Source organism: Simochromis diagramma, unplaced genomic scaffold (genome assembly GCF_900408965.1).
Source record: "Simochromis diagramma unplaced genomic scaffold, fSimDia1.1 OVJJ01000602.1, whole genome shotgun sequence".
In the NCBI taxonomy this organism is placed as follows: Eukaryota; Metazoa; Chordata; class Actinopteri; order Cichliformes; family Cichlidae; genus Simochromis; species Simochromis diagramma.
In genome coordinates, this window is record NW_024387040.1 from 4,888,655 (window position 1) to 4,912,278 (window position 23,624).

At 39.9% G+C, this 23,624-nt stretch overlaps 2 protein-coding genes across 3 annotated transcripts; one reads left to right on the forward strand and one right to left on the reverse strand.

Moving 5' to 3' along the window:
• Positions 1–1,145: 1,145 nt before the first annotated feature.
• mtfr1 (mitochondrial fission regulator 1) lies at positions 1,146–8,230 on the reverse strand. The gene is made up of 8 exons (XM_040043731.1): positions 7,942–8,230; positions 7,224–7,330; positions 6,965–7,063; positions 6,156–6,289; positions 5,810–6,045; positions 5,353–5,596; positions 3,394–3,574; positions 1,146–2,370 (listed from the first exon to the last, which is right to left on the reverse strand). Exons 2-8 carry the CDS (start codon positions 7,257–7,259, stop codon positions 2,323–2,325), a joined length of 978 nt encoding a protein of 325 aa, XP_039899665.1. The 5' UTR covers positions 7,260–7,330; positions 7,942–8,230; the 3' UTR covers positions 1,146–2,322.
• Positions 8,231–8,363: 133 nt separating this feature from the next.
• Positions 8,364–17,291, forward strand: armc1 (armadillo repeat containing 1). Of its 2 annotated transcripts, none has more exons than XM_040043734.1 (7): positions 8,364–8,631; positions 9,536–9,741; positions 10,257–10,348; positions 13,269–13,461; positions 13,982–14,098; positions 14,463–14,537; positions 15,131–17,291. In XM_040043734.1, exons 2-7 carry the CDS (start codon positions 9,580–9,582, stop codon positions 15,320–15,322), a joined length of 831 nt encoding a protein of 276 aa, XP_039899668.1. In that variant the 5' UTR covers positions 8,364–8,631; positions 9,536–9,579; the 3' UTR covers positions 15,323–17,291. The 2 variants fall into 2 exon arrangements, with proteins under 2 accessions (XP_039899668.1, XP_039899666.1); XM_040043732.1 differs by having other exon boundaries at positions 8,365–8,555.
• The last annotated feature ends 6,333 nt before the right edge of the window (positions 17,292–23,624 follow it).

Below are 23,624 nucleotides of genomic sequence, written 5' to 3' on the forward strand. Positions count from 1 at the left end.
TTGTACATGGTGTGTTATCCTGCTGGAAGCCAACACAAGACGATGGGTACACTGTGGTCGTAGAGGGACGTGGTCAGCAATGATATTTGGGTAGGATGTGCTGTTTAAACAATGCTCAGAAAGTGTACCGAGAAATTATCCCCCACATCATTACACCACTAGCAGCAGCCTGGACCTTTGATACAAGGCATGGTGGATCCACGCTTTCATGTTGTTTAAACCCAGTTCTGACCCCTGAATGCATCACAAAGACCAGGCAACATTTTCCCAATCTTCTACTGACCAATTTTTTTTTACACAAATTTATCCTTAGTTTCCTGTTCTGACAGGAGTGAAACCCGGTGTGGTCTTCTGCCGCTGTAGCCCATCTGCTTCAAGGGTCAACAAGTCGAATATTCAGAGACGCTTTTCTGCATACCTTGGTTGTGCCGAGTGGCTACTTGAGTTACTGTTGCCTTCGTATCAGCTTGCAGCAGTCTGCACATTCTCCTCTGACAACTGCTGATAGATATTTCCTTATTTTCTAACCATTCATTCTAAACCCTAGAGATGGCTTTGTGAGAAAATCCCAGTGGATCAGCAGTTTCAGTCGTGCCATATTACAAATAATTTATATCATCTTTCTTCCTCATTCTGAACTTCAGCAGGTCATCTCGCCTATCTCTACGAGTGCACTAAATTTCTGGCAGGTGTTTGGCTTTTCTATAGATTTGCATTAGCAAGAAGTTGAACAGGTTTTTCTACTGAAGCGGTTAGTAAGTGCACAATATCAGTTAAATATGTAAAATGCATGTAAAAATTACCTATAACGGCTACATCAAAAACAGTTTGAATGGAAGCTGAAATTTATAGAAGGGCAGGCTGTTTAAGGGTACACTGCATGCAGAGATGCAAGTTTTAGAGGAAGTAAATGGGATTTTGTGGTTTCTTCCATGTGAACAGCTGATTAGATATTTGTGTTAAGCAACTGAACAATAATAGGTTTATAAAATGTTCAGTCAGTTTCCAGGTTGACTGTTTGTTTTAAGTCTATTATTTAATCTGAAATCACACAATGATGGATTTTCAGATAAAAACTCAAAATGAACAAATCATCATATAATTTCTTCAACTCACAACTTCTGCAAAAATGACAACAAAACAGGTCAGGATAGACAAATTTTATTTATTAGTTTGATAAATTAACTTTTATGTAAGACAACTTCAACAAAAACAATTACTACTGACGTATCCACTCCACTTTCCCCATGAAAGATAATCCAGCTGATGTTCAGCAGCAATTACATGGCATACATAATAGTCACAAATAGTAACAATGTGCATTCCTTAATTAAACAAAACATTTCCTAAAAACCTCGAATGCCTCTGAATCCAATCCAGACTTGGAAATGTGATGAACCTCTACACGAAAGCAGGATTTATGCAATACTAATGACTTTGGGTACGTTTGTTAAAACATGCTGTCAATACAGAGCTTCGCAGTATTGTGACAGCGTAGTGTTTCTTTAGTGTTGTTGCTGAACTTTGAATCTAGGAGAGTGTTTCCTAGCAGAGGTAGAAACAAAACGCTGCATGTGTCCCAGTACCTTTAAGTACCCAGCAGCAGTTAATTTCAAAAAGACAAAAAAAAAGGGACATGAAATGCAAAATTTGGTATTGAAAGGCAAAATCCTGAAGGGCTTCAGTGAAATATCTTTGGTTCTTAAAGGCGAATCACACAGAAAAACATATGCATAATTGTGAACCAGCTAAAGGCAAAACTGGCAACTTGGGAAGAAGATGAAATATTATCCAGCGTCACTGAAACCTGACTGATAACACATTAATTTACACTGAGACGAATCTAAGCCATAATTAAGTGTTAAAAACTAAATTATTCACTTAAACCAAAATATAAACCGATCCTAATCATAAAGTAGTCTAAACGTCAGGCAACAAAGTGCACAAGTCAGAAAATCTTCCTTTTCTATGAACTCTTCAGCTTTTATGCAGTCTTAAAAAAATAGGAAGCTGATCAGCCCTGCTGAGGCGCAGGTTTAACAAAACCCAAAGTTTCAATAATAAAATCAACTTTCACTCGAGACAGACTGAACACAAAAATTAAGACCTTCAGTTCAACGACAACAAACAAATTACAATAAAACGTCTTTAAAAGAAAGAGGTTAATATAAGTTAGAAAAGTGCAAAATCAGTCAGGATGACTGGTGAGACTTGAGGTCGTATTCCGGCAAAAATCCCTTGTCCTTCCAAAGAAACAGATTAGATAAAAAGGAATTTCAATGCATCTACAGAACATCTGGACCTTAGGCTTACATTGTCTGTTCAGACCAACTTTCTTTTTCCAGTTGCTTTCAACATGTGCTGCCCAAACTGTGGAAAAACAGAACACAGCAGAATTAAGTGCATGAGAAATCTGCAGAGCACTTAAACAACTGCATGACAAAAGAATGAATTAAGATCCTGAAATGCTTCTTAAAAATGATATCTGTGCCATCTGAACTGACATCTACAAACACGGAGTTTTAAATATTTTACTCATCTTTTTTGTAAACCGCTAAGAAGTTGGTTTTTTTTTGCCCTTTTATAAAAAAAAAAAAAAATCAGCTTGTGGTTCTGCTTCAAATTGTTCACTTGTAGCTGAACCAATTAGTGTTGACCAATCAGCATCCTTTAGAGAAACATCAGGTCAGTATGGTTGAAGTTAAAGGATGTTTCAGGTGTGATGAAACATTTTTTCCATTCATACTTATAAAGACAGCAGGAGTGGTTTTCCAACATGCTAACTACACAGGCTGATAAACATTATCATAGTTAACTGAAAGTAAACTAAAGACTAAAACTGAATATAATTTTTTATTTTTTTTTTTTTAAATCGCAATTTACTAAAATAAAAATGAGAAAAATTCTAAACAAATTTAAAAAAAAAAAATGATGATGTGATTTTGTCAACTTGGAAAACATAGTTGCCAAATACAGTAACATTTCAAAAGACTAACAGTGAAAATAACAAGCAAACCCACTGTGGACACAACTGAACTCATTTAAAAACAAAAAGTTAAAAGCTAATTCCAAAATACAAAACTTTGAGAACTCCACAGCGAGTTACACGTTTTCTGAGATTTGTTTTCTCCTCACCACTCTGTTCTGTAATTTACAGATTTGATTTACTGACGTCAGCCTGTGATAGATGGTTCATCCAAACACCTGCCAAATATTTTCTGACAAGGCAGGCCTTTTACAAACTGTTCTGAAGAACAACTTCATGCATGGTTCTGAGTAACAGACCATCTGGAGTGTTGAGTTCACTTCTTCTGGATAATAAAAGTTGTTTTTTGTTTGTTTTGTTTTTTTCAATTAATATAAGCCTCCTTATAATACATCAACATTTCTCACCGGAATGGTTTCTTTTTGAGGCTTCGCTTCTATGACAGGAATTTCGAATTCTTCCGTGTCATCTCGTTCACTGTCGTTTCGATGACGATGAGCAAACTTGCGCTTCAAGGCTTCGGCGATGAGAGATGCAGCATCTGCCGGCTCCTTGGACTTTGTTTTGGCATCATCTTCTACCAGACGACTGTAAACACACACAGGTGATGGGGCATTTACCAATGTTACTGTAACGCACCAAATCACTGAGTGTTTGATTCTTTCTCTGTGAACTCCTCCAAAAATTATCAACAAGCAAACCTGGCAGACAGGTACGCCATCATACATTTTATTGTGCCATATCGTTCTCATCTGACATTCCACTCTGCTCTACAGTGGGACATTCCGTTCAGTCCTCAACTGAACTCTCAAATGCACAAATATGTACGACTGTGGGATTTGTATAAAATATTTGTGTACGTCACACAGGTGCTCTAGGCAAGGTTTATGCAAAACCTCATCAAGATTAGTCCACTGATCTAGGATGAAATAGGGAACATATAAACATGGGCGCTACTATCACTATAGTACAATGAGAACGTCATCACGTTGCCTAGCAACATGCTAAGAGGATCTTAACGTTTACGGCCCTACAACACCTTGCATTATTTTCATGATAACATCATTTAATTTGATTGAATTAGTTGAATTATGCTTTCTGTATTATGAAGCCTGGAAACCGCCTAGCAACAGTGACGTGTTTTTAGCCTTTATGCACCTAAAAACACCTGAGGAAAGCATCCTATTGTTTTAATTTCACTACAATAGCCTAGCCACTACATGCCTAGCAACCACCTAGCAACGGGCAAAAATGACCCATTTTTTGGCAAACAACATCTACCACCCCTATTTTTTTTTTTCTTTTTTAACTTTTCTCATATCAGTTTTCCAACAGCCTGACCAAAGCACACAATACTGTAATATGGGCATGCAGTAGCTCTGGCACTACATAGGAATGTAGCGTGATACAAACATCTTGAGTAGCAGCAGCTTAATAAAACAGAAGACGACACTATGTGTCTGATAACATGAAATTGAATTTGAAGTAATGCATGAAGTCAATGACTTAATGGAGATTCATCTTGAATTAGCTTATACTTAGCAAGGAGGTGTCAGATTCAGATGAATGTCTTTGTGTCAGACTCTAAAAGCCGTTACACACTGAGCGCAATGCATAAAAATGACAGGAAATTTCAAATTTTATGGATCTGAACTTCACGTGTAACACACACACACACACACACACACACACACACACACACACACACACACACACACACACACGTTGCGTTTTTTGCAGAAAATTTGTCCTCAGAAAACAACTGTAAAAACAAACAAAATAAATAAATCAAGTTTTCTAAATGAGAAAAGGAAGAGGCTGAGATTCTGGATTCATCCAATTGTAACAGCAGCAGCAGGGAAAATATTATGGTTTGATCCAGGAGTTGAGACTGTATCAGCTCTTGTACATATTTTAGGATGTCAGTGGGGCAGTTTGAACTCTTGTTAGCAGAGAGCCAAGAGAGCCGCAGTAGTGTGTGTCAGAGGTAACAATAGCATTATGTTTTATTACTTCCATATCATTGTATATTCAGTACCGGTGGACAATTTGAGCTATGAGTGCCCTTGTTGCCAAATGTACCGTTCTGATTGGTCAGATGCAAAACATTGAAAAACTAAATAAATAAATGCCACAAATTTGATCTGTGAAATTATATGGCCGGTGTGAACTGCTGCATTAACAAAAGGTGAATCCGAACAATATTTTTAATGCACAAAAGATACGCCTGGATTTTGTGTGTCTGGTGTGAAAGGCCCTTAGCACTTGCATTCACTAATGAGACTTCAAACACCTCAGAAACACTTCACTGGCCACTTTTCATCACTTCCAAATGTATCTCATTCATGTCTTAAGCAGAGGCCTACCTTTTCACTGATCGCAGCTTGACTTTGTTCATGTCCTTTAGGACATCGAGCATGCTGGGGATTTCGGCAGGTCTTGACTCCAAAACTGTCTGGCCGCATGTCTTCTTCCCTCTACGCTCTTTTATTAGTTCAATGGCCGAAAATGTCCGCTGCAGACTTGCGGGTGGGGGTGGAAGAGGGGGAGGTGGTGGAGGTGGTGGGGGAGGTGGCAGGTTGCCACAGGGTAGAGGGGGAGGAGGTGCCCCTGTGGTAGTAGCAAATGTAACACAAAAGAAAGAGGAAAAAAGAAAGAAAATAGAGTATACGCCATGTGACACTCTGCTGCCATCTAGAGGGACATTTCCATTATTACAGTTAAATATGAAGAGAAAAATAAGAGACTATACAGTCATTATGTATGTTGCAAAAAATTAAAATACAATTTCAAAAAATTTGTAACAGAATTGTTAAGCAGTACCTGGCTGTGCACTCTTTTCTTGAGCCAGAACAATTTGTGCAATTTGAGCCCTGAGTTTTGCAAGCTCAGTCTCCAGCGCACTGATCTTCTGAATGGCTTCGTTGTTGGCAGCAGCTGACGCCTGTGAATCCAAAGCTCCATGATGCATACTGGGTAGAGAGCTCTGGCGGTTTAGGAGACTTCTGCGAGGGTGAGGCCGCTGGGCTCGAAACATGAGTCCTGGTGGGATCCCCGACCTGTTTCCATTGCAGATTTGAAATAAAACTGTCTGCTTCTAGTAACTCTTTACAAGCGCTTAAGTCTTCAGCCTGATTCAGAGATATCTTTCTACAGACTATAGTCTTACCTTGGCCTGCTAAAGTAGTCGTCTTCATCATCCTCATCCCTGTCGATCCATGCGACATCAGCCAGAGTGGCCACCAGGCAGTTCTGCCTCCTGCTGCCAATCAAGACACCAGCTTCATCATGGTATGGATAAAGCTATCAGAGGAGGAGGATTTAAAAAAAATGCTTAGAGGGGGAAAAAAAAAAAAGCCTGATGATAGCACACCAGGCACACATACAACAACTAATGTTAGAAAATCATTCAGTAAAAATAAGGTTAGTTTAGAGGAAAATCATCTACACATTGTTAATCAAAGGTTCAGGTAGCTCAGTAGGAATTAGTCAGCTCAAGGTTGTTGAAGGTTGCTGAACCAACTGACCTACAGCAGACATACTGCATTCCTCATAGCTACGGAGGGTAGCTGGAGACAGAAGAAAAGAAGAGAAAAGCACAGAGTTGAAGGAAAGTGAAGAACAGCGAGCCAGTTTTTAACATTTTTAAAATGGTAATCAAATTCTTAAAGGTTAAAGTCAGTGTTCGAGTGGTAATCAAATATCCCTTCACCCAAACTGTTTATGGTTCTAAAATGAAAACAGTCAGACGAGCAGAGGTAAACAAAAGTTGAAGAGGGCATGTGATTTTGTCACATGGCAGTGACTCCAGCAGGTAGGAGAGACGTGCGTGAAAACAGATGAAGAGAAAGGAATGACTCATAAGAGAGACAACATGTCATTGTCTTAAAAGAAAATGAAAAAGAAAAAAACTTTAATTCTAATTTGCCTTAAATAAGACAAAACTAAAAAGCTCTAATGAGAGTAACTTGGCCTCACCTGAAAATTTACCCTGGGACAGGGTTTAATCGGGAGACTTGTACCAATTCTCCTCACAATACTTCTCGAGGACCCATAAGGCTTCACTGATCCAAAAGCCTGAAACAGAAAAAAGCAATAATAATTCAATTCAAAGCAATTGAATAATAACTTAACTGGGTACAGCCAAGTTATTATTCAACTAAATACAGCTCAGTCAATGTGGAACCGTCACCTGACTAACAACAAATATCTGTGTTTAATCTAATTTGTCACATACCAGGTCCATTTCCATCCTTGCATACTCTTTGCTCATTCTTGTAGGTGCGTTTCAAGGGTACACTGGCACACGTGCCAACATCAACATCATCATCACCAACCAGTCATCTAGAAGAAATACAAAACAAGAGTGAGAAAGTCAGTTTCAACCACCATCAAACACAACACTTTAAACCAACAACCGCACTCGAAGAACTTTGTGGATCTACAGTATAACAGCGTTAAGATGCTCTGGAACAAAAAATAAATAAATCTCTGCTATGTTAAAAATTAGAAACGATCTTTTTTTTCTCCCTAAAATTTACAATGTGTTTTTTCTTTTTGCAATTTGGCTGCTCTTACATTGTAAATCCTCACTGATATGAATATTTATATGTTTCCCTTTCTATATAACATTAATAAGCCACAAATTTTCCTTCTCTTATTACCGAAACAGGATAAGCGTGGGAACAAGCGCTCTGAGCTTAACACAGACCAACGTTTTTATAGAGTGTATGATTAAGCTAAATGAGTGAGTCTCAACTTTAGCGGGCATTTATGCTAACCGGCTAATGATAGCAGCTGGCTAGCTAATACAATCCGATGAATTTTATAAGGATTTGACCTAGAAACACACATTTATAATAATTTATAACTTACCCGAGACAGTTATCACCACGTGTTTTATATTGTATTCACATCCAAAGATCAGTATGTGCCTTACTTCCATTCCAACTTACCGGACTTGCGCTTGTAGAATAACTTTCTCAATTTTTCCACCTTGTCAACACGACGGACATGGACAGCAGATAGTGGCTAACATAGTAGGACCTATGGAATGCATTTTGAGCCAATTGAAAAAAACGATTACGTAGCTTAACCTCACGATTGGTTATTATAATTGATTGGCAAAGAAAGTCACCAATTAGCATTGAACTCTAAAACATATCTGTCTCGTGATTTGCTATCACGACAGTCCATTCTACCAGACCATCCAACCACATGCTAGCAAATATGTGGACGTTCGTTATAGTTCCCTACATTTCCCGACGGAGCTATGTCACAGTTAAACTGTTGGGATCCTGGTGGAAAAATGGGATGTCCTTTATGAAGAAACGGCTGTACCCCATTTGCTCGCCACAAAACACAAACACAGTGCAGTGCACAGCTGCTAGCTAAACAGGCAAAGGGGAGATAGAGGCGCAGGCCTGGCGTTACTGAAATAATTTCGTTTCTCTTGTTTTGGGGTTAGCTGTTTGTAACGTAGGATTTTTGTGGTTGCGCAGTCTTTGAATCCGTCGTAGCCGAAGTCACGGGGAATTGTCTCTTGGTTTCCACGAAAACTGACAGGAAGGTATGCTCCAATTGTCAAGTAATGCCTGCTAGCCTAGCTAGCATAGCCCGGACCGTCTCACAGGGCGTGATTTGAGGTGAGGTTAGGGGTCGTAGAAAGTGTCTTTTCACTGAAAGGAGCATCTGTATTTGGGTTAGCGCAAATTAAAGTACTGGTTCAAGTGCCTCATACAACGCTAAACTACTCGATCTTCAGATAGTATGACAACTATCATACATGTCTAGCTGTGTAGTTATAATCCACTTCTCAGTCCGATTGCACTGTACGTTTTACACATGTTATTGCTGATATAGTGTTTAGTAGTTAGAACTTGCCGCCAACGCATAACATTATTAGAAATTGTACCATTAACATAGGTTTGCAGCAAGTTAGTTTAAACGTTGTAAGATTTACAATCAACCCAACTTTGTTTTCTAAAGACATCAAGTTATAAATATTTACAAGTGACTTGGATGCAAGAAGATAAAGCTGTATAGACTTTTATATACTTTAAAATAAAAACGTGAACGAAGATATCAACGAAATATGACTAGCAAAATGAATACATTCAATAAAGCTAATAAAAATTAAAGAGATTACATATATAAAATTATATTATAGGTCCAAATTAATAGATTGTTCGTTTACCTGTGTAATATAGATGTTTTTAGCTGTAAGTCTGGAAAGAGCATCACCAAATGTTTTTTGTTGTTCTCTGTGGAACAACAGAAGAATCACATGATCTAAGGTCCCTCCCTAGTTAATGAGCAAGAAATTATTCAGAGAGTTAGTCTAGTGCAAGGCCACACTGTCAACAACATTCACTGCTTTGAGCTTGGCTTTAAATGATCCCAAACCGAATATCTTTGAGCGTGTTACCAAATTGTAAAAGATGTGAAAATTAGATTTCAATTAGAAAAGGTCTTTTAAAAACTAAAATTAGCTGCTTCTCTGAGTTGTTCAACATACGCTTTCTAAAATATTCTATCGTTTTATTTTAGGAAGAGACTGTTTTAATGTGTGTGGCATCGAGACAAGAAGCACCATGAGTGCAGAGATGGATGCACTGACTGTGGTGAACCAGTTGCGGGATCTTGCCGCAGACCCCTTGAACCGAAGAGCCATAGTAGAAGACCAAGGCTGTCTGCCAGGTCTTATCCTCTTTTTGGACCATCCAAATCCACAGGTTGTCTACTCTGCACTATTGGTAAGTATGTGGTCACATAAAACACAAAACACTTGGTTTGTAAGGGAAAACCTCCCCTGCTGTCCTGCAGTGTCAGAACAGGTTTCAGTGACAGTTTAAAGGGCATGTTTTCCACCTGTGTGTAACGTTCAGTCACAAGCTTGCACATGGCGCAATTTCAAAGAAAAAAAGAAAAAAGGTCCATATTTGGAAACACTGCACAATAGGGACATCTGCTGTTTGATGTGGTGTAAACACTATGCTTTACATAGCCACCCTTCACGACTTCCTCTATAGCCATTCGTTCACATTGTGTGCACACATTTGAAGTGGCTTTATATAACTACTTTTTTCGGTTACCCGGTAAACACAAAGGCAGTACATTTGTATTTATATCGGTTATGTAACATTTAATGTTTGCACATGCATGCCCTTTTTAAAGTCGTGCTTTTTTTTTCTTTTTCTTTCTTTTAATATCACAAAGCGTCTTTCAGCTTTTATGGCCAAATAGATAACAGCTGCCCTTGTCCTTGCAGGCCGTGCGCTACCTGGCAGAATGTCGAGCCAACAGAGAGAAGATGAAGGGCGAACTGGGCATGATGCTGAGTTTGCAGAATGTCATGCAGAAGCAAGTCCATGTTCCCATCACACACACACACACACATGCAAACACACACACAGAGCACGGACACACATGCTCACAGTGCATTTTCTTTACATGAAACCTTTAACATGTTTTTTTTTTTTTTTTTTTATTGTTTTGCATGGACAGTGTTTGCCACGCTGCAGAATTTTCCAGGCAGGCTGATGTCCTTCTGTTTGCCATGTCAGGATGAATGTGTGATGAAAGTTGAACTAGAATAGGGTGACAAAGGCTTAAAATGCAGTTTTGCACATTACAGATTTAAATCCATTTGTCATCTCTGAAAGTTCTCTTTGTGCATGTGCTAATTGATGTAGGCATATATTAGCACTTGTTTTGTTGTGCAGTAAGTAGAATATCTTGCAGACATGGTAATTTTATATTTTTTGCGTTGACCGTCCTTTAAAAGCTTTAGAAGAACATTGCATATAATGAGATCTGCTTTTAAAAACATGATCATAAACATGTCATTTTTAAGAGAGACAACTGCTTTTATCTGATTGAGTGTCTAGAAGCACCTGTGGCAATAGCTCATGCTAACCGTAAAGTAAGCCAGTCACTCCAGCTTGTAGGTGTTGGCATGAACAGTAGCCCTGCAGGAACAGCAGCAAGTTTCTGAGCTTACAGCCCAGTCATGCTGACTTTGAGTGGAGGTCGATCGTAGCTGGACAGAGTGGGAACACATGGCTAAAGGGAAGTGTCTAGCATTGTTGTACAAAACGGGTGTGAATGTGATTTTTAAACCCTTAAGTCATTAAGCTCTCAGGTAGCCTCATCTTCTTCAGTGATTATTATTAAGTATTAAGTATATTTAATGAATTTACTCATAAGAGTGTTTTGTTTGCTGGAAGGCTTCTGCAGAGCTGCGTTAGGAATGTGTGGCACAGCTCTGTGGACCGTCAGGCTCCCAGAGGGTGGCAGTGCCAGACAGCTAATGTCATATGCGGTTAATATGGAAGGAGTGATGACTTGGTGACACATGAAGCAGTATAGCCTGCAGGAGTAACCCAGGATCCCTCATAAAATATAAATTCTGGCACAACAATGGCTCCTGACCTCACATGAATTTCTTGCAAAAAGCTGCTGCCCGTGAAATATTGTGCTTTGCTGTGAGATTTTTGCAAAAGGGACAGTAGCAAATCTGACGGCAGTGCAGAATAGGCATAATTAACTTGTGTTTCAGTTGTCGTGTCTTTAATGGCAACATTGTCTTTAGTTGCACTAAATAGCTGCACAAACAATTTTGGAATAGAGCGATGCAAAGAGGAGTTACCTTTAAAGGCTTCCTGTGAATGTGGGTGCCTGTTAATTTCCAGAATCAGGACAATGGGGATGCTTACAAAGCTTAGAATTAAACCTGCGTAACATAGTTTTGGCATTACCAAAAAAACCCCAAAAAAACAATAACAACTAGTGACTTCAGCATATTTCTATCTGACTGTTATTAGTGGACTTTAGACTCAGACTATTAAAAACATCAAACATGTAATGAAAGACTTCAGCTACACATAGATCTTGATGTGATGATTATTAAGCAGTGCATGAAACCCACCGTATATACTTTGCTTGTTAGAGGCTTTCATACCGAATTTGGATACCTGCAAGGGGCTACTTACTTTCAAATGTTTAATTCTCTAGATTTCTGTCTGTTGCAGCTCTAATTAATTTCAGTTTTATGAGTCAGTTCACACTTCCTACAGAGTCATGCAGGCTTTGGCAATACCGTTTCTACTTTCATTCACATTAATTGTCATTTTCACAAGCCTAAATTAGCTGATTTATTCTTTGCATCAGAATTACTTCATCTTTTGCACCTTTATTTTCAGTACAGATGTACTTAAAAAGACATCCAGAGACTTATCAGGTAGTTTCAGCTCTGCTCTGCTGGGTGACGCTGACCACTTGCTTGGACATCAACAACATTTCACGGTTCTTTGATGGTCTCCTTGCACTGACTTTGGTCTTTAGTTCACTCCACAGATTTTCAGTGGTATTCAAGTCAAAACTGTTTGCAGGCCAGTCAGCAACATTCAGTTTGGTCTTCTGGAGGTGGGTCTTTACCAGGGGCGACGTATGCTTTGGGTTCTTGTTGTGTCGGAAGCGACGGCACTGAGCCATTTTGCTGCTGACTGCTTGAGGTTTTCTGTTAAAACCTTCCCATATCCTTCTTTCCTCATAATTCCTTCCATCTTGATGAGATTCACAGCTCCAGTCACAATGAAACATCCCCACAGCATACTTCTACCACAGCATTTCACTGTGGGGATGGTGTTCTTTGGGTTGTATGCCTCTCCCTTTTTCAAACATGAGCAGGATCTCTTTAGCCAAGAGCTTCAGTTTCATCTCTTCTGAGTAACGTATGTGCTTCCAATATATATAATCTTTTTCCTGGTTATCCTTAGTAAGTCAGGTCTCTATTTTGCAGTATTGGCGTTTTTGTTGGTCTACAACCTCGCAGTCCATTGCTGTGCAGGTTTCTAGTGATTGTCTCCTTTAAGACTAAAATTCCTAACTAATGTCTTGACAGTTGTTCTGGGGTTGTTAGACGCTTCTCACTCGATGTGTCTGTCCCCTGCTTTTTGAGCGTCAACAATTCTTTTCTCAATTCTGAACTGGCTACATTTACCTTGATTTTATACACTTTGAGTCTTGAGTGCTATGGCTAAAACAAAACAAAGCTCAGTTTTTTAGGTAGGTAATAATAATGAACCTGGTAATTTAAAGAAAAAAATGTTTTTTCATTGTGTGCAAATAGAAATAATTTATGCTTTCTAAAATTAATATAATTGGAAACTGTATGTTGGAAATCCCTTTTGCACTATTAAAATGCACTTGGGAATTTTTTGACAAAAACTTCACAGGTGGGCTAGTAACTCATCTGTACATGTACTTTTTGTCACCGAAGGAGCACCTCACCCGGGGAGACCAAACTGCTGGCCTCAGAGATCTATGAGATTTTGCAGTCAGCTGGTAAAGAAGAGGCTGAGAAGGCCGAGGCAGCTGCCGCCTCCTGCCGGCGCAAAGCCCATTTCTTCCTGGGCTCCAACAACAAGAGGGCCAAAACTGTCGTGCTGCACATCGATGGACTGGACGATTCTGTAAGTCCATTGAAGTCTTAACACAGCGTATCGTCAGGCTTCTGTCAGGTCCAGACACATACCAAATGTCCACAGTGCACAAGAGTCTCATGTTTGCTGCTGTCATAATCACAGTGTTTGCCAAACATCATAAGGGTGTCTATCTGGCACATGATAAGAGGGCAGAGGGGTCAGGTTGTAAATGTCAGCCTCTGAACAGCAGGACATTGAGCCTGAAGCTGAATGCTGCTCCCCAGGAAGCTTTCACCTAGCCAGATTACATTACAGCAGACAGACGGCCTCTGATGGGCTGCTTCTCTGTCTCCTTAGCAGAAAAACACAACGCTGTTGAAGCTAGAGACTAAAAATCTATAATTTGTTTCCCAAAAGTGAGTTTTAAATAGCAGTTTATTATTTTATCATTAAAATATTCAGTTAAAATTGAACAATATCACATTTTCAAGCTTATAAATGTATATCTAAGACAGAATTTCTTCTTCTTTCTGTTCCTAATGGTCACTGTGTCACTTCCTGCTTTCAGACTCGAAGGAGCCTGTGTGAGGAGGCCTTGCTGAAGATTCGAGGAGTCATTAGTTTTACCTTCCAGATGGCTGTTAAGAGATGTGTGGTCAGGATCCGCTCTGACCTTAAAGCTGAGGTAAAATGTCTGTCCGGACACAGAAAATCTCTTTTAGAGTTCAGGGACACATATTTTGACTTTAAGGCTAATACCAGTTTCATTTGGAAAGCATGTATTAATTTATGGATGATTCGTGTTTTATCATTAACAGTCTTGGAAGTGGTTTTTAAAATTGGTATTTTAAATATAAAATAGTTGTCATTCCTAGCATATTAAATCAGAACGTATCTTAACAAGTCACATATAAGTAATCACATTTGTTGGATGGCAAATATTTCATGTTGATACTGGTACCAGTTGCACTTGTGCACAGGATAGCTGACCCAGTAGTATCATCACGTTGCATACTGTTTTTGAAATGAAATGCATTTTCTTCTCCTAGGCGTTGGGAACGGCCATTAACTCCACCAAAGTACTGATGGCTCAGCAGGTGGTGAAGACAGAGGATGGAGGAGAGGTAAAGAGGACCGGAGTGCTTAGATGTGGGAATCAAAGCAACGTTAGACTCGCACTGTTTACATTAAACTCCTTTATATAAAACTGATTTCCCCCTTGAAGCCTCCAGCTGATAGGTCAGTGTGCTCGCTGTATGTTGTGTGTATCTGTGTACAGGGAGTCTATCCCCCTGCCTGTGGCTGAGACTTATTCACACTGACATGATTAGCTAGTCACATCTCTGCCTCAGCCTGTAGGCTAGTTTGCTTTTTGCCAAAGACGTGACTAGTCCTTGTTGCACCTTTTACAGCAAATAGTCCCCATTCTTCAGTGGCCCACATTCAAAGCGCATAAATTTACCAACTCTATAAAAAATAAGCTATTACCCTATAAATATTTTGAGTGATTATTGCTTTAGTAATTACAAGAAAGTAGCAGTTTACCGTGCAGCCAGCAGGGGTCAGACCTGTCTCACTGCTGTATTTGAACCTAAACTGTGGTTTTAGACTCTGTTGCCAAACAGTTGAGCTTTATGCTAACCCACCTAATCTTATGTATTTGCTTAAAAAAGCACTTTATTCACTTTTTTTGATTCCCACCCCTGACTGTGTGCAGCTGGTGGTGCCATTCCAGGAGGATTCAGCGGTGGTGGTCGAGGAAAACACAGACATCCCAGACTACCTGCCTGAGGACGAGAGTCCCTCCCAGGAGCAGGACAAAGCTGTCACACGTGTAGGATCTATCACTGACGGCATGGGCTGGCTCAGTACGGCTGCCAACTTCCTGTCACGCTCTTTCTACTGGTGACAGCTTCGCGTGATCTGCTCTTTGTTCCCTATTTTGTCAAAGGTACCATCCAGCTGCAGACTTAGCATCTCTCAGCCTCCTTCCAGGCTCCAGCCTGCCTCACAGCCCTACACTAGTCTAGACTCCCAGCTCCAAAGCACATAGAGCCCAGCCACACGTGTGCAGCAAGAGCTGGACTGTCAGGTGAAGCCTGCAATAATTTGCGTACATCTATTACGAGCTACACATCCCACTACTGGCTGTATGTGCACAACTATATACTAGCTGCATATGTAACTAAAAGACATAGCCAGAGGACTGAATGAAACCAAATAGCTTTCTGGGAATGTGTCTCGCTGCGTCGACTGGGTTGCAGCAGGTTTATTTTAATTTTTTGAGGCGATTTTTGTGTATCTTGAAAATAGAGTGATCTCTTTTTTTGTGCATGATTTTTTTTCCTCTGATGTCTAATTCCAGTCATAGTCCCATTAACACATATTTTTCATATTTTTATCCTGTAACTTCCTAATAATGTAATTTCTGCCTCTCCCTCCATTTTTCTTTTGTTTTTAAAGCATGTTTTTACACTTTTGTGCCAATTTGCCTGATGCTGACCTCCTTGGTTATTGTGTGTGCCTTCTTTGACATTTCACTGTAATTATTATTTATTCATCACTCATTCAAACTATTTGAGAGCTCCGAGCATGTTTAATGTTTGTTGTTTGCTGGCAGCAGCTGCCCCCTCCCCCGGCTTTCTGCCCACTAAGGGACGTCACTTCAGTAGAAATAGTAAATAGACACCAGCAAGAGGACACATTGACTCAGATGTATTAGACTGCATTGCAGTCTGGAGGAACAACTAACCGGCCTGTTGGCTGATTAACGAACAAGCCCTCGATGTCTTTGTTTGTGTCTGAAACCAGGACTTTTCTGGTCTTCTAATCAGAAGGAGTGTTCAACCGCGAGCCCTGCAGTGTCTGTCGACTTTAGGCTACGTTTGTTTTCAGCTTTTAGTGGAACCGTGTATCAGCATGGTGAAGACAAACCCATTAGCTGTGTGTTTGTCAAATGCTTCCAGTGTTACCTGTACTTCCACTGACATTTTTTACAGCATTTTAGCGGCTCCTGATGATAAGGTTAGTTTTCAGTTTAGCCAGCAGTGTCCTTAAAGCAAGGATCATGCTGGTGCATGCTCAACAAAACACGCACACACACACATCCATATAGAGGATTTAGTAACGCTGGCATAGGAGCAGTAGTGTAAGAAAGGTATGGTTATGTATGTGTTGTAAATGGCGACTGATTCCCTAAAATCCGATACATGTGAAGGATTTTTTTGAGTTTTAGTAATAATGGTTTTAAGTTGGATTATGAGGTTCAGACGGTTAACACTAATCCTCTTAGTGAGTTTTCAAAGAGAAATTAACCTTACAACTAAATCACTCTGTTTTGATATTTTGATATATTCGAGCATCCTGTCTTTTATTCTTTTGATGGAGCGTAGGTGGCAAAGAGATGAACGGCAAGGATTCGAACTGAATAACCTCAACTGATGAACCATAAACCCTCTGGAAAAGCAATAATCACTTGTGTTTAATGTAGTTCAACAACAGCCTAAAAATCAACATTTTTGAACAAGAAGGTGTGAGCTAAAAAACAAGACTTGTGAGCAGTATTAAAGTCGCATCATTAACATGTCCATTTTCACAAACCTCCATGTGCGGTTTCGTTCTAACGTTTTCTGTCTGGGCTCATACTGGGAAGAAATACTTGAACAATGTTCAGAATTGTCCGTATGTGTTGATCGAAGTGTAAATTCTTTTTAATTTTAGAGTTGCCACGGTTGACAGAGAACCACTGAGTCCTCAGACATGTAACTTCATGTGTACAGACATCCACTGTCAGCAGATGTAGTATAATGTATGCAGATCTTAAAAATGTAGAATTCCACACACTGTTAATGCAAATAATGATAAAGGTACAAATCAAATTTTGTCTGCTGAGTTTTTATTTATTTATTTATTTTGTAACAGATTTCGTTGACCTATCATCTGCACTCCTCTTCTTGCCATGTGCAGTGCTCACACCAGCGCTCCAGACCTCACTTTGTCAAATCAAATCGCTGAGGGCAGCAAGCATTCCTAGCACAGAATTTCAGTTTTCTTTACTGGTGCATGAGCGACGTGCCCCAGGGCAATCCTGTGGCCTGCCCACAACTCTACCCCCCCCCCCCCCCCCAAAAAGCCTCAGTGCTGGTAGGCAGGCAGAGGCAGCAGCCAACCCCAGCTGGAGGCCCCGAAGCCACTGCTGCTGCTACTACTGCTGATGTGGCTACTGCTGAGCCTCCAATGAAATGCTGTGCCAAGCTGTAGAGAAGGCCTTCACTTATCTGCTGTATCATCTGGATGAACAGTGACCTAAAATAACATTTTTATGTTAATGTTGACAGAAAACTTTAGTCTTCTGAGGCTATAATTTATACTAATGCTTTGTTTTTTATTGGAAAATATCCTGAAAATGAAAGAAATGTGAAATGAAATGATAAAAACCAGTATTAACACAGCTTGTAAATTCAGCATTATTTGACTTTGTTATTCAGGTATGATCTTTGACAGGCAAACAAACAGTATGGTAGTGAAGAATAGAAAGCAAATCAATATATTAGCCAAAAAAAGAGAAACAAATACTTAATGTGGCTGATTTTAAAGGAGGTCAGACTTGTTTATGAACAAATAACCTTCCTGCCTTCGCTGACTACTTAACTAGCTGTTGTTTCTTCCCCATTATGAGGATATTAAAATTGAGACATTTGTACAAATGTGAGTTGGAGCTTTTTTCTGAGCACATTAAAAGCTTGCACATTCTCACTATTTTAATAGAGGCAACAGTTTGGCACGTTACCCTGATTATTTCAAAAGCGAATCTCTTGTATTTTATGCAGACAGCAGTTCACAGGATGGTAGACTTTTGTTATGAAAGGCCTACAAGTCCCTGTTTCTCACGCATCACCACTAGAGAGAGACAGCAGCCTGGGGATGACGACAAACAAGAAAGTGAGTGGTCCCGAGTATAAATCTCATCACCTGATGAAAACGTTGTTTGTAATTAGATGACCTAAGATGATTATTGAAAGCCATTGCTGAAACTCCCTTTCCATCTGGTAGGTTTGAACCTGAGCAAGAATCATCATGACCATTAAGAGACCGCAGCCATTAATGCGCTTTATTCACCTCGGTCTAATATCTGCGAGGCTAACGTAACTAATGCAGCCATAAGGTTGTTTTTTGTAGTTAAGTGCACACCTTTCTCTTCAGTGCCCTTAGTGCTAATGATAAGCCATTTTCAGCTTTACTTTTTTTTTTTTCCAAGAGCTGATATGCTTGTCTAACAATGACCTTACCACTCTTAGTTTTTTTCTCTTTAATATAAGGAGATATGCTTTGATATCCTCCAGAGAAAATGGGCGGCACTCACCTCTCATTTTCCAATTAAAGCTTTAGATAATTCACTCTCCTTTAGGTTTTTTTCTCTTCTTCTTCCAATTCCCTCCTTTCTAATCTCCCCCATCAGATAAAACCCAATCAGCCTGTCTTGTGCGCACTCCTTCCCTCATATCAGCCCAGTTGCATAAATGTGCATAAATGTTTTGTCGGTATCACCCTCCCACCTGTGTGTATTTGCATGGTTAATCTGCAAGCAGGGAAGAGGGGTCTGATGAAGGGTAGATAGGTGCATCTCATGGCCCCACGGGCTCTTGAGGAATTTTATTGGAGGTTCAGCTCCCAGTCAATGGGATCAGCTGTAAATCCTGCTCAGAGTGTGGCAGGAAATGATGTGACTCTGGCAATTTATGTCAAATAACTTTTGAGGATGTGTGAGTGTAGCGATCAGCGCTACCGGGGCAGCGATAACTCTTCGGCAGGGGGCCCCAGTGAAGATTTAATTGAGACATTTTTCTTTATCTGGAGCGAAGCGCCTGAGCCGTGTTGTTGTGTAACGAGATGTAATGTCTCTCTTTATACGGGGGTCAACATCCAGGATGAGGGAAGGTCACGGACTGACTGTTTGAGCATCCAATTTGCTCACATAATACCCGCTCTTCAGGGAGCTGGGTAAAGACACAGAGTATTAAGTTACACAGTCCACATATCACACTAAGACCTGAGGCCCTGTGCGCTGCAGGAATGTAATGCTGTGTGAGTTTAAACTGGATGTAGCTTTTGTTAGCGTGTGAGGACAACACATATATAAAAAAATATGTTTGATGGGGGTGTTTTTACTTGTTTAGAGTACTGATGATCTTTTAAAAAAGTATCTTTATATGTATTAATGTGGAATACATCATCTATTACTTTAAATGTTGTTTATAAACCTGAGGACTGCAATACAGCACATTAGTTTCTAACTTTACAACTAAGCCATTATAGTTACATAATACAACCTGGCAAGCCTTGGCAAAAGCTGTGTTAACAATTAATAGACTCTTATAGCTCACGCTGGCGTTGTGGAGCAGCTTTATCAGAAAATTTTACAAATTTTTATTTCAGTTAAAGAGTTTGTGTTACAAGCACATTTTCTGCATTTCCTAGGTTACATATTAAAAATAAGAGCTGCCCAAACGGGGTACAGTCTTGAAAGTGGAATAGCTCCTGTCAGTGTTATATAATACTGGTTAACTATTATGTAAGAACCATATGATGTTAGTGGTGGGATAGCAATGTGCAGGCACATTTTGCAAAATGCATCATAAGCTGCTTTTATGTTTTGTGTGCATCCATATGCAGAATGGAAGACTGCGATGGAAATATAAAACTGAAGCGCATTACAATGTTTCAATCTTTACTACAGAAATATTAGCATATATCTATATATATATATATATATATATATATATATATATATATATATATATATATATATATATATATATATCTTATATCTCTATAAAGTAGAATGGCTGCCAGAACTTTTTGTAGAATAAAACTGTAAAAGTTACTTTTTAAGTTGGGATAGACTGTAAATAGGTTTGTGCGTTGCAATTGATGCAAAAACCTATTTACAGCTGATATAATCAAAAACTAACAGTAAAAAGTTGTGATTACAAACACAGTTACTAGTTTAGGAACATAATTTTGACATTCTTAAATGGGTGGTATATCATGTTATTACATTAATCATCCAGCAAAAGTACAAAATTCTTTGCACAAAATCAAATAATAGAACCGAACTAATAACAGCACTTTTCTTTTAAGCCTAGTTAATTGCATTAGAACAGCGTTTGACCTTATTGTTAGGTTATTTCATTGCTTTTACACGTGTAAATATCTTTTGTTTAATATAGAAAATCAGTTAAAATACAAAAGAATTTCTGTCAATTCAATGTTAAAATAACTATTTTTAATTTAATGTCTTGTAAAAAGACAGGAAATTTCTGTATTTTTACATAAAATATCCGTTATTTATTGAAATATTACATTTTTTAAAACATTTTTTGCAGGTTTTCTTGTTCTCCTGTGTCCACTCGCTCAAATGCAGTGTTGCGGAAGTTTAAACCAGCATTTTAACCCTTTCTCTTTCACTTTAAGTATCTAATGAAAACAATCGCAAAGCAGCGATTAAGTTATTTCCATTACTGACTGAACAACTAGTTGAGTATAAGCCCATCCTATAGTGCGTTTTTTAAAATGTGCTATATGTATTTATTTTTTTTACATTGTGCACCTCTGCGTGCTTCCCTTTCTGTAGCAGCTTGCATGGAGTCCTTGATGAGATGCATGCACACACAGGCAACTCGTAATTGTGGCCATAGCTCATTATTGTTCCCCGGATGATTTGGATCCGCCGGGGGGAGTCTCGTCCTCTGACACCGCCGCGTCCGCCCGGCGACAACCACTCCAGGCGCTGATTGGTGGGATGAAATATTGCCGGCGAAAATTAAAAGGTCCCAGTGTCAAAATAATTCATGACATGCATATCTTCCCGGCTTGATGAAATCGCTGATATCTGGATTAGTCGGATAATAAAAGCGATCAGGCTACAGTGAAACTCTTTCAGCACTAGCTCTGTGGAGGAGGGAGAGCAGCTTCCTCGTGGTTTTGCTGGGTCGAGAAAGCCCACAACAAGTGTGTGCGTGCGTGAGCGCGTGCACGTGCACGCACAACGTTGGTCAAACCCCTGTCAGGTCGTGCGTACTGCAGTTCACCACACAGTCAGACCAGTGATTTGAATATCCGCTGTAATTGTCCCAAAACGGCTCATCAGTGGATCTGCCTGCTGCCATTAGGGCCCAACAAAATGGTGTGACATTCAAATTCCCCTCAATGACAGGTTATTAGAAGCCCCAAGCAGCCGGCACATAATTAAGCGCCGTAACGTTGACCTGTGATATGAAGTGATGGCACGCTCGTATAGTGGGCAAGAATGAAATAGGTGCTTTGTTAAAATAGAAGGAGAATTGTATGATTTTTCACACTGGAGCAAAGTAATCATAAAAAAGAAGGCAGCTGTCAATGCATTAAAAAAGCCCACTCAAAATTATAGAGGCAAATAACACAGAGGAGGATTTTACAATGGGGGGAAACTGCATGCCAAATGCCATGGCAACTGCTGTCACACAGCAGAGATTGACGCATTAGTCATGAACACCGTTCAAGAAAAAGTGATGAATTCTGATATTATTATTCCTAAATTTGTCCTCCTCTCTCCGGCGGTCCTGGTTTATGTTATACAGTTTGCTTATAAGTCCATATTTATCCCTGAGATAATCTCTCAGTCCAAAGAGAAAGAAAAGAAAAAAAAAATCAACCTGATAAAAAAAAAGCAAACGTGTGACTTTCATTTGTGACACTAAAAGCCTATTACACAACTTAAGACATGCTGTCTTAGGCCCCCGCTTTCCCCTTTAGAACAAGTGGACGTTGTGATGAGCAATGGACCCATCTGCTGTGCCCTCTCCTCCAACTGGTGTGTGAATATGATGTAGTCTGTAGGTCCCATTTCCAAGACAGAATATAATACCACTGGTACCTGGGAAGTATTACAAAGATAATAAAGTTTGATTTTATGCATACCGACTGTGCCCCTGGGGTTGAGCAGTTATCACCTCTCTGCATTTAACATCATGTATTCTTTCAGTGTGCTGTTCATGTAAAAGAAATACAAGTGCACAAGTTTTATGACCCACTTCTGCTTCTTTTATTAGACAAAAAAAAAAAAAACTCACCTTCACGTTACTGGGACGAACCAAGGCTTCATGTTAAACTGTAGGCCAGAGGCCTGTGTAATGGTGGGTCTGTGGCAGGGTTGCCGAACAGAAGGTCTGCACTTCCCTCCCTCCTCCCTCCCTCCATGTCTCTCTCTCTCTATCTCTCTGCTAGCCCCCCCTTCATAACGATGGCAGATGGCTGCAGATGAATCCCTCATAATCATGTCAGGACGGCTCCTCCGATCCCAATTCATCTCTTTAAACACATTTCATCAGACGGAGAATTACACAAAGATAAAGGCGGCCGGCAGACAACAAAAGCACACAAAGATTGTCCTTGCAAACAAGTGTTCCTAGTCCCTAACACCACTTAATCATTCGTGCTCCTGTTATTGCTCCTCACCCTGTGTGCAATCAACTCTGCCCCATTTACCTCCACTGTTTCTCACTCTTTCACTCTTTATTCATGCTTTTTCTCTACTGTTAATTGTCTCCATCCCCAGCTACTGTCTGTCCTTACTAACCATAAATCTTTCCTCTCATCCCTGCTTCTGTCTGTCGTTCTTTCTTTCTTTTTCTTTAAAAAAAGGACAGGTGTGTAAAATCCCTTCCTCTCCTCACTAAGCCCCCCTCTCCCCAGTTTCTTCTGGGTGCCCCTTTTAGAGGGGTGATAATTTGCCACAAAAGTGAATTGTGCTTTCCCACCCCACCTCCTCCCATCCATCCCTCCCCTGCTGTGTCTCCGTGCCACCCATCCGCATGATGCCGTTAATTGTGGATCAGGTGAAGTTTGTCTCACCTCATTTCAGGGCCATGCTCTGCTAGGGCCATTCTCCCCACTCAAAGGCCACATAATTTCACAGCCTCCTACTTCTCATTAATCCCTCCTGAGTGGCTGCTCTCTGAGTTCCAGTTCACAGATTTGTTTTGCTCTTGTTTTCTGACTCGCTGCCCTTCCTGCCCCACCCACTCCTCTCCTCCGCCTTTATATTAACCCGTTTAGCGAGACCCCCCTCCCCCCTTCCGTCCAGCCTGCCTGGATCTTCATTCTTCACACTATATTTCATCCATAAAAAGCTTTGTAAAAAATGTGACAGCTGACACTACAATACTCACCAG

Bases quoted from the DNA above. Each gene is read 5' to 3' on its own strand.
- armc1 (XM_040043734.1), top strand. From the start codon at position 9,580: ATGAGTGCAGAGATGGATGCACTGACTGTGGTGAACCAGTTGCGGGAT. The intron at 13,462-13,981 runs GTAAGTCCATTG...TCCTGCTTTCAG, and splicing joins TCGATGGACTGGACGATTCT to ACTCGAAGGAGCCTGTGTGA. The intron at 14,099-14,462 runs GTAAAATGTCTG...TTCTTCTCCTAG, and splicing joins GCTCTGACCTTAAAGCTGAG to GCGTTGGGAACGGCCATTAA.
- mtfr1 (XM_040043731.1), bottom strand. From the start codon at position 7,259: ATGAGCAAAGAGTATGCAAGGATGGAAATGGACCTG. The intron at 6,290-6,964 runs GTGAGGCCAAGT...CTCCTCTGATAG, and splicing joins GTCCCAGGGTAAATTTTCAG to CTTTATCCATACCATGATGA. The intron at 2,371-3,393 runs GTGAGAAATGTT...GTTTTTCCACAG, and splicing joins CTCAAAAAGAAACCATTCCG to TTTGGGCAGCACATGTTGAA.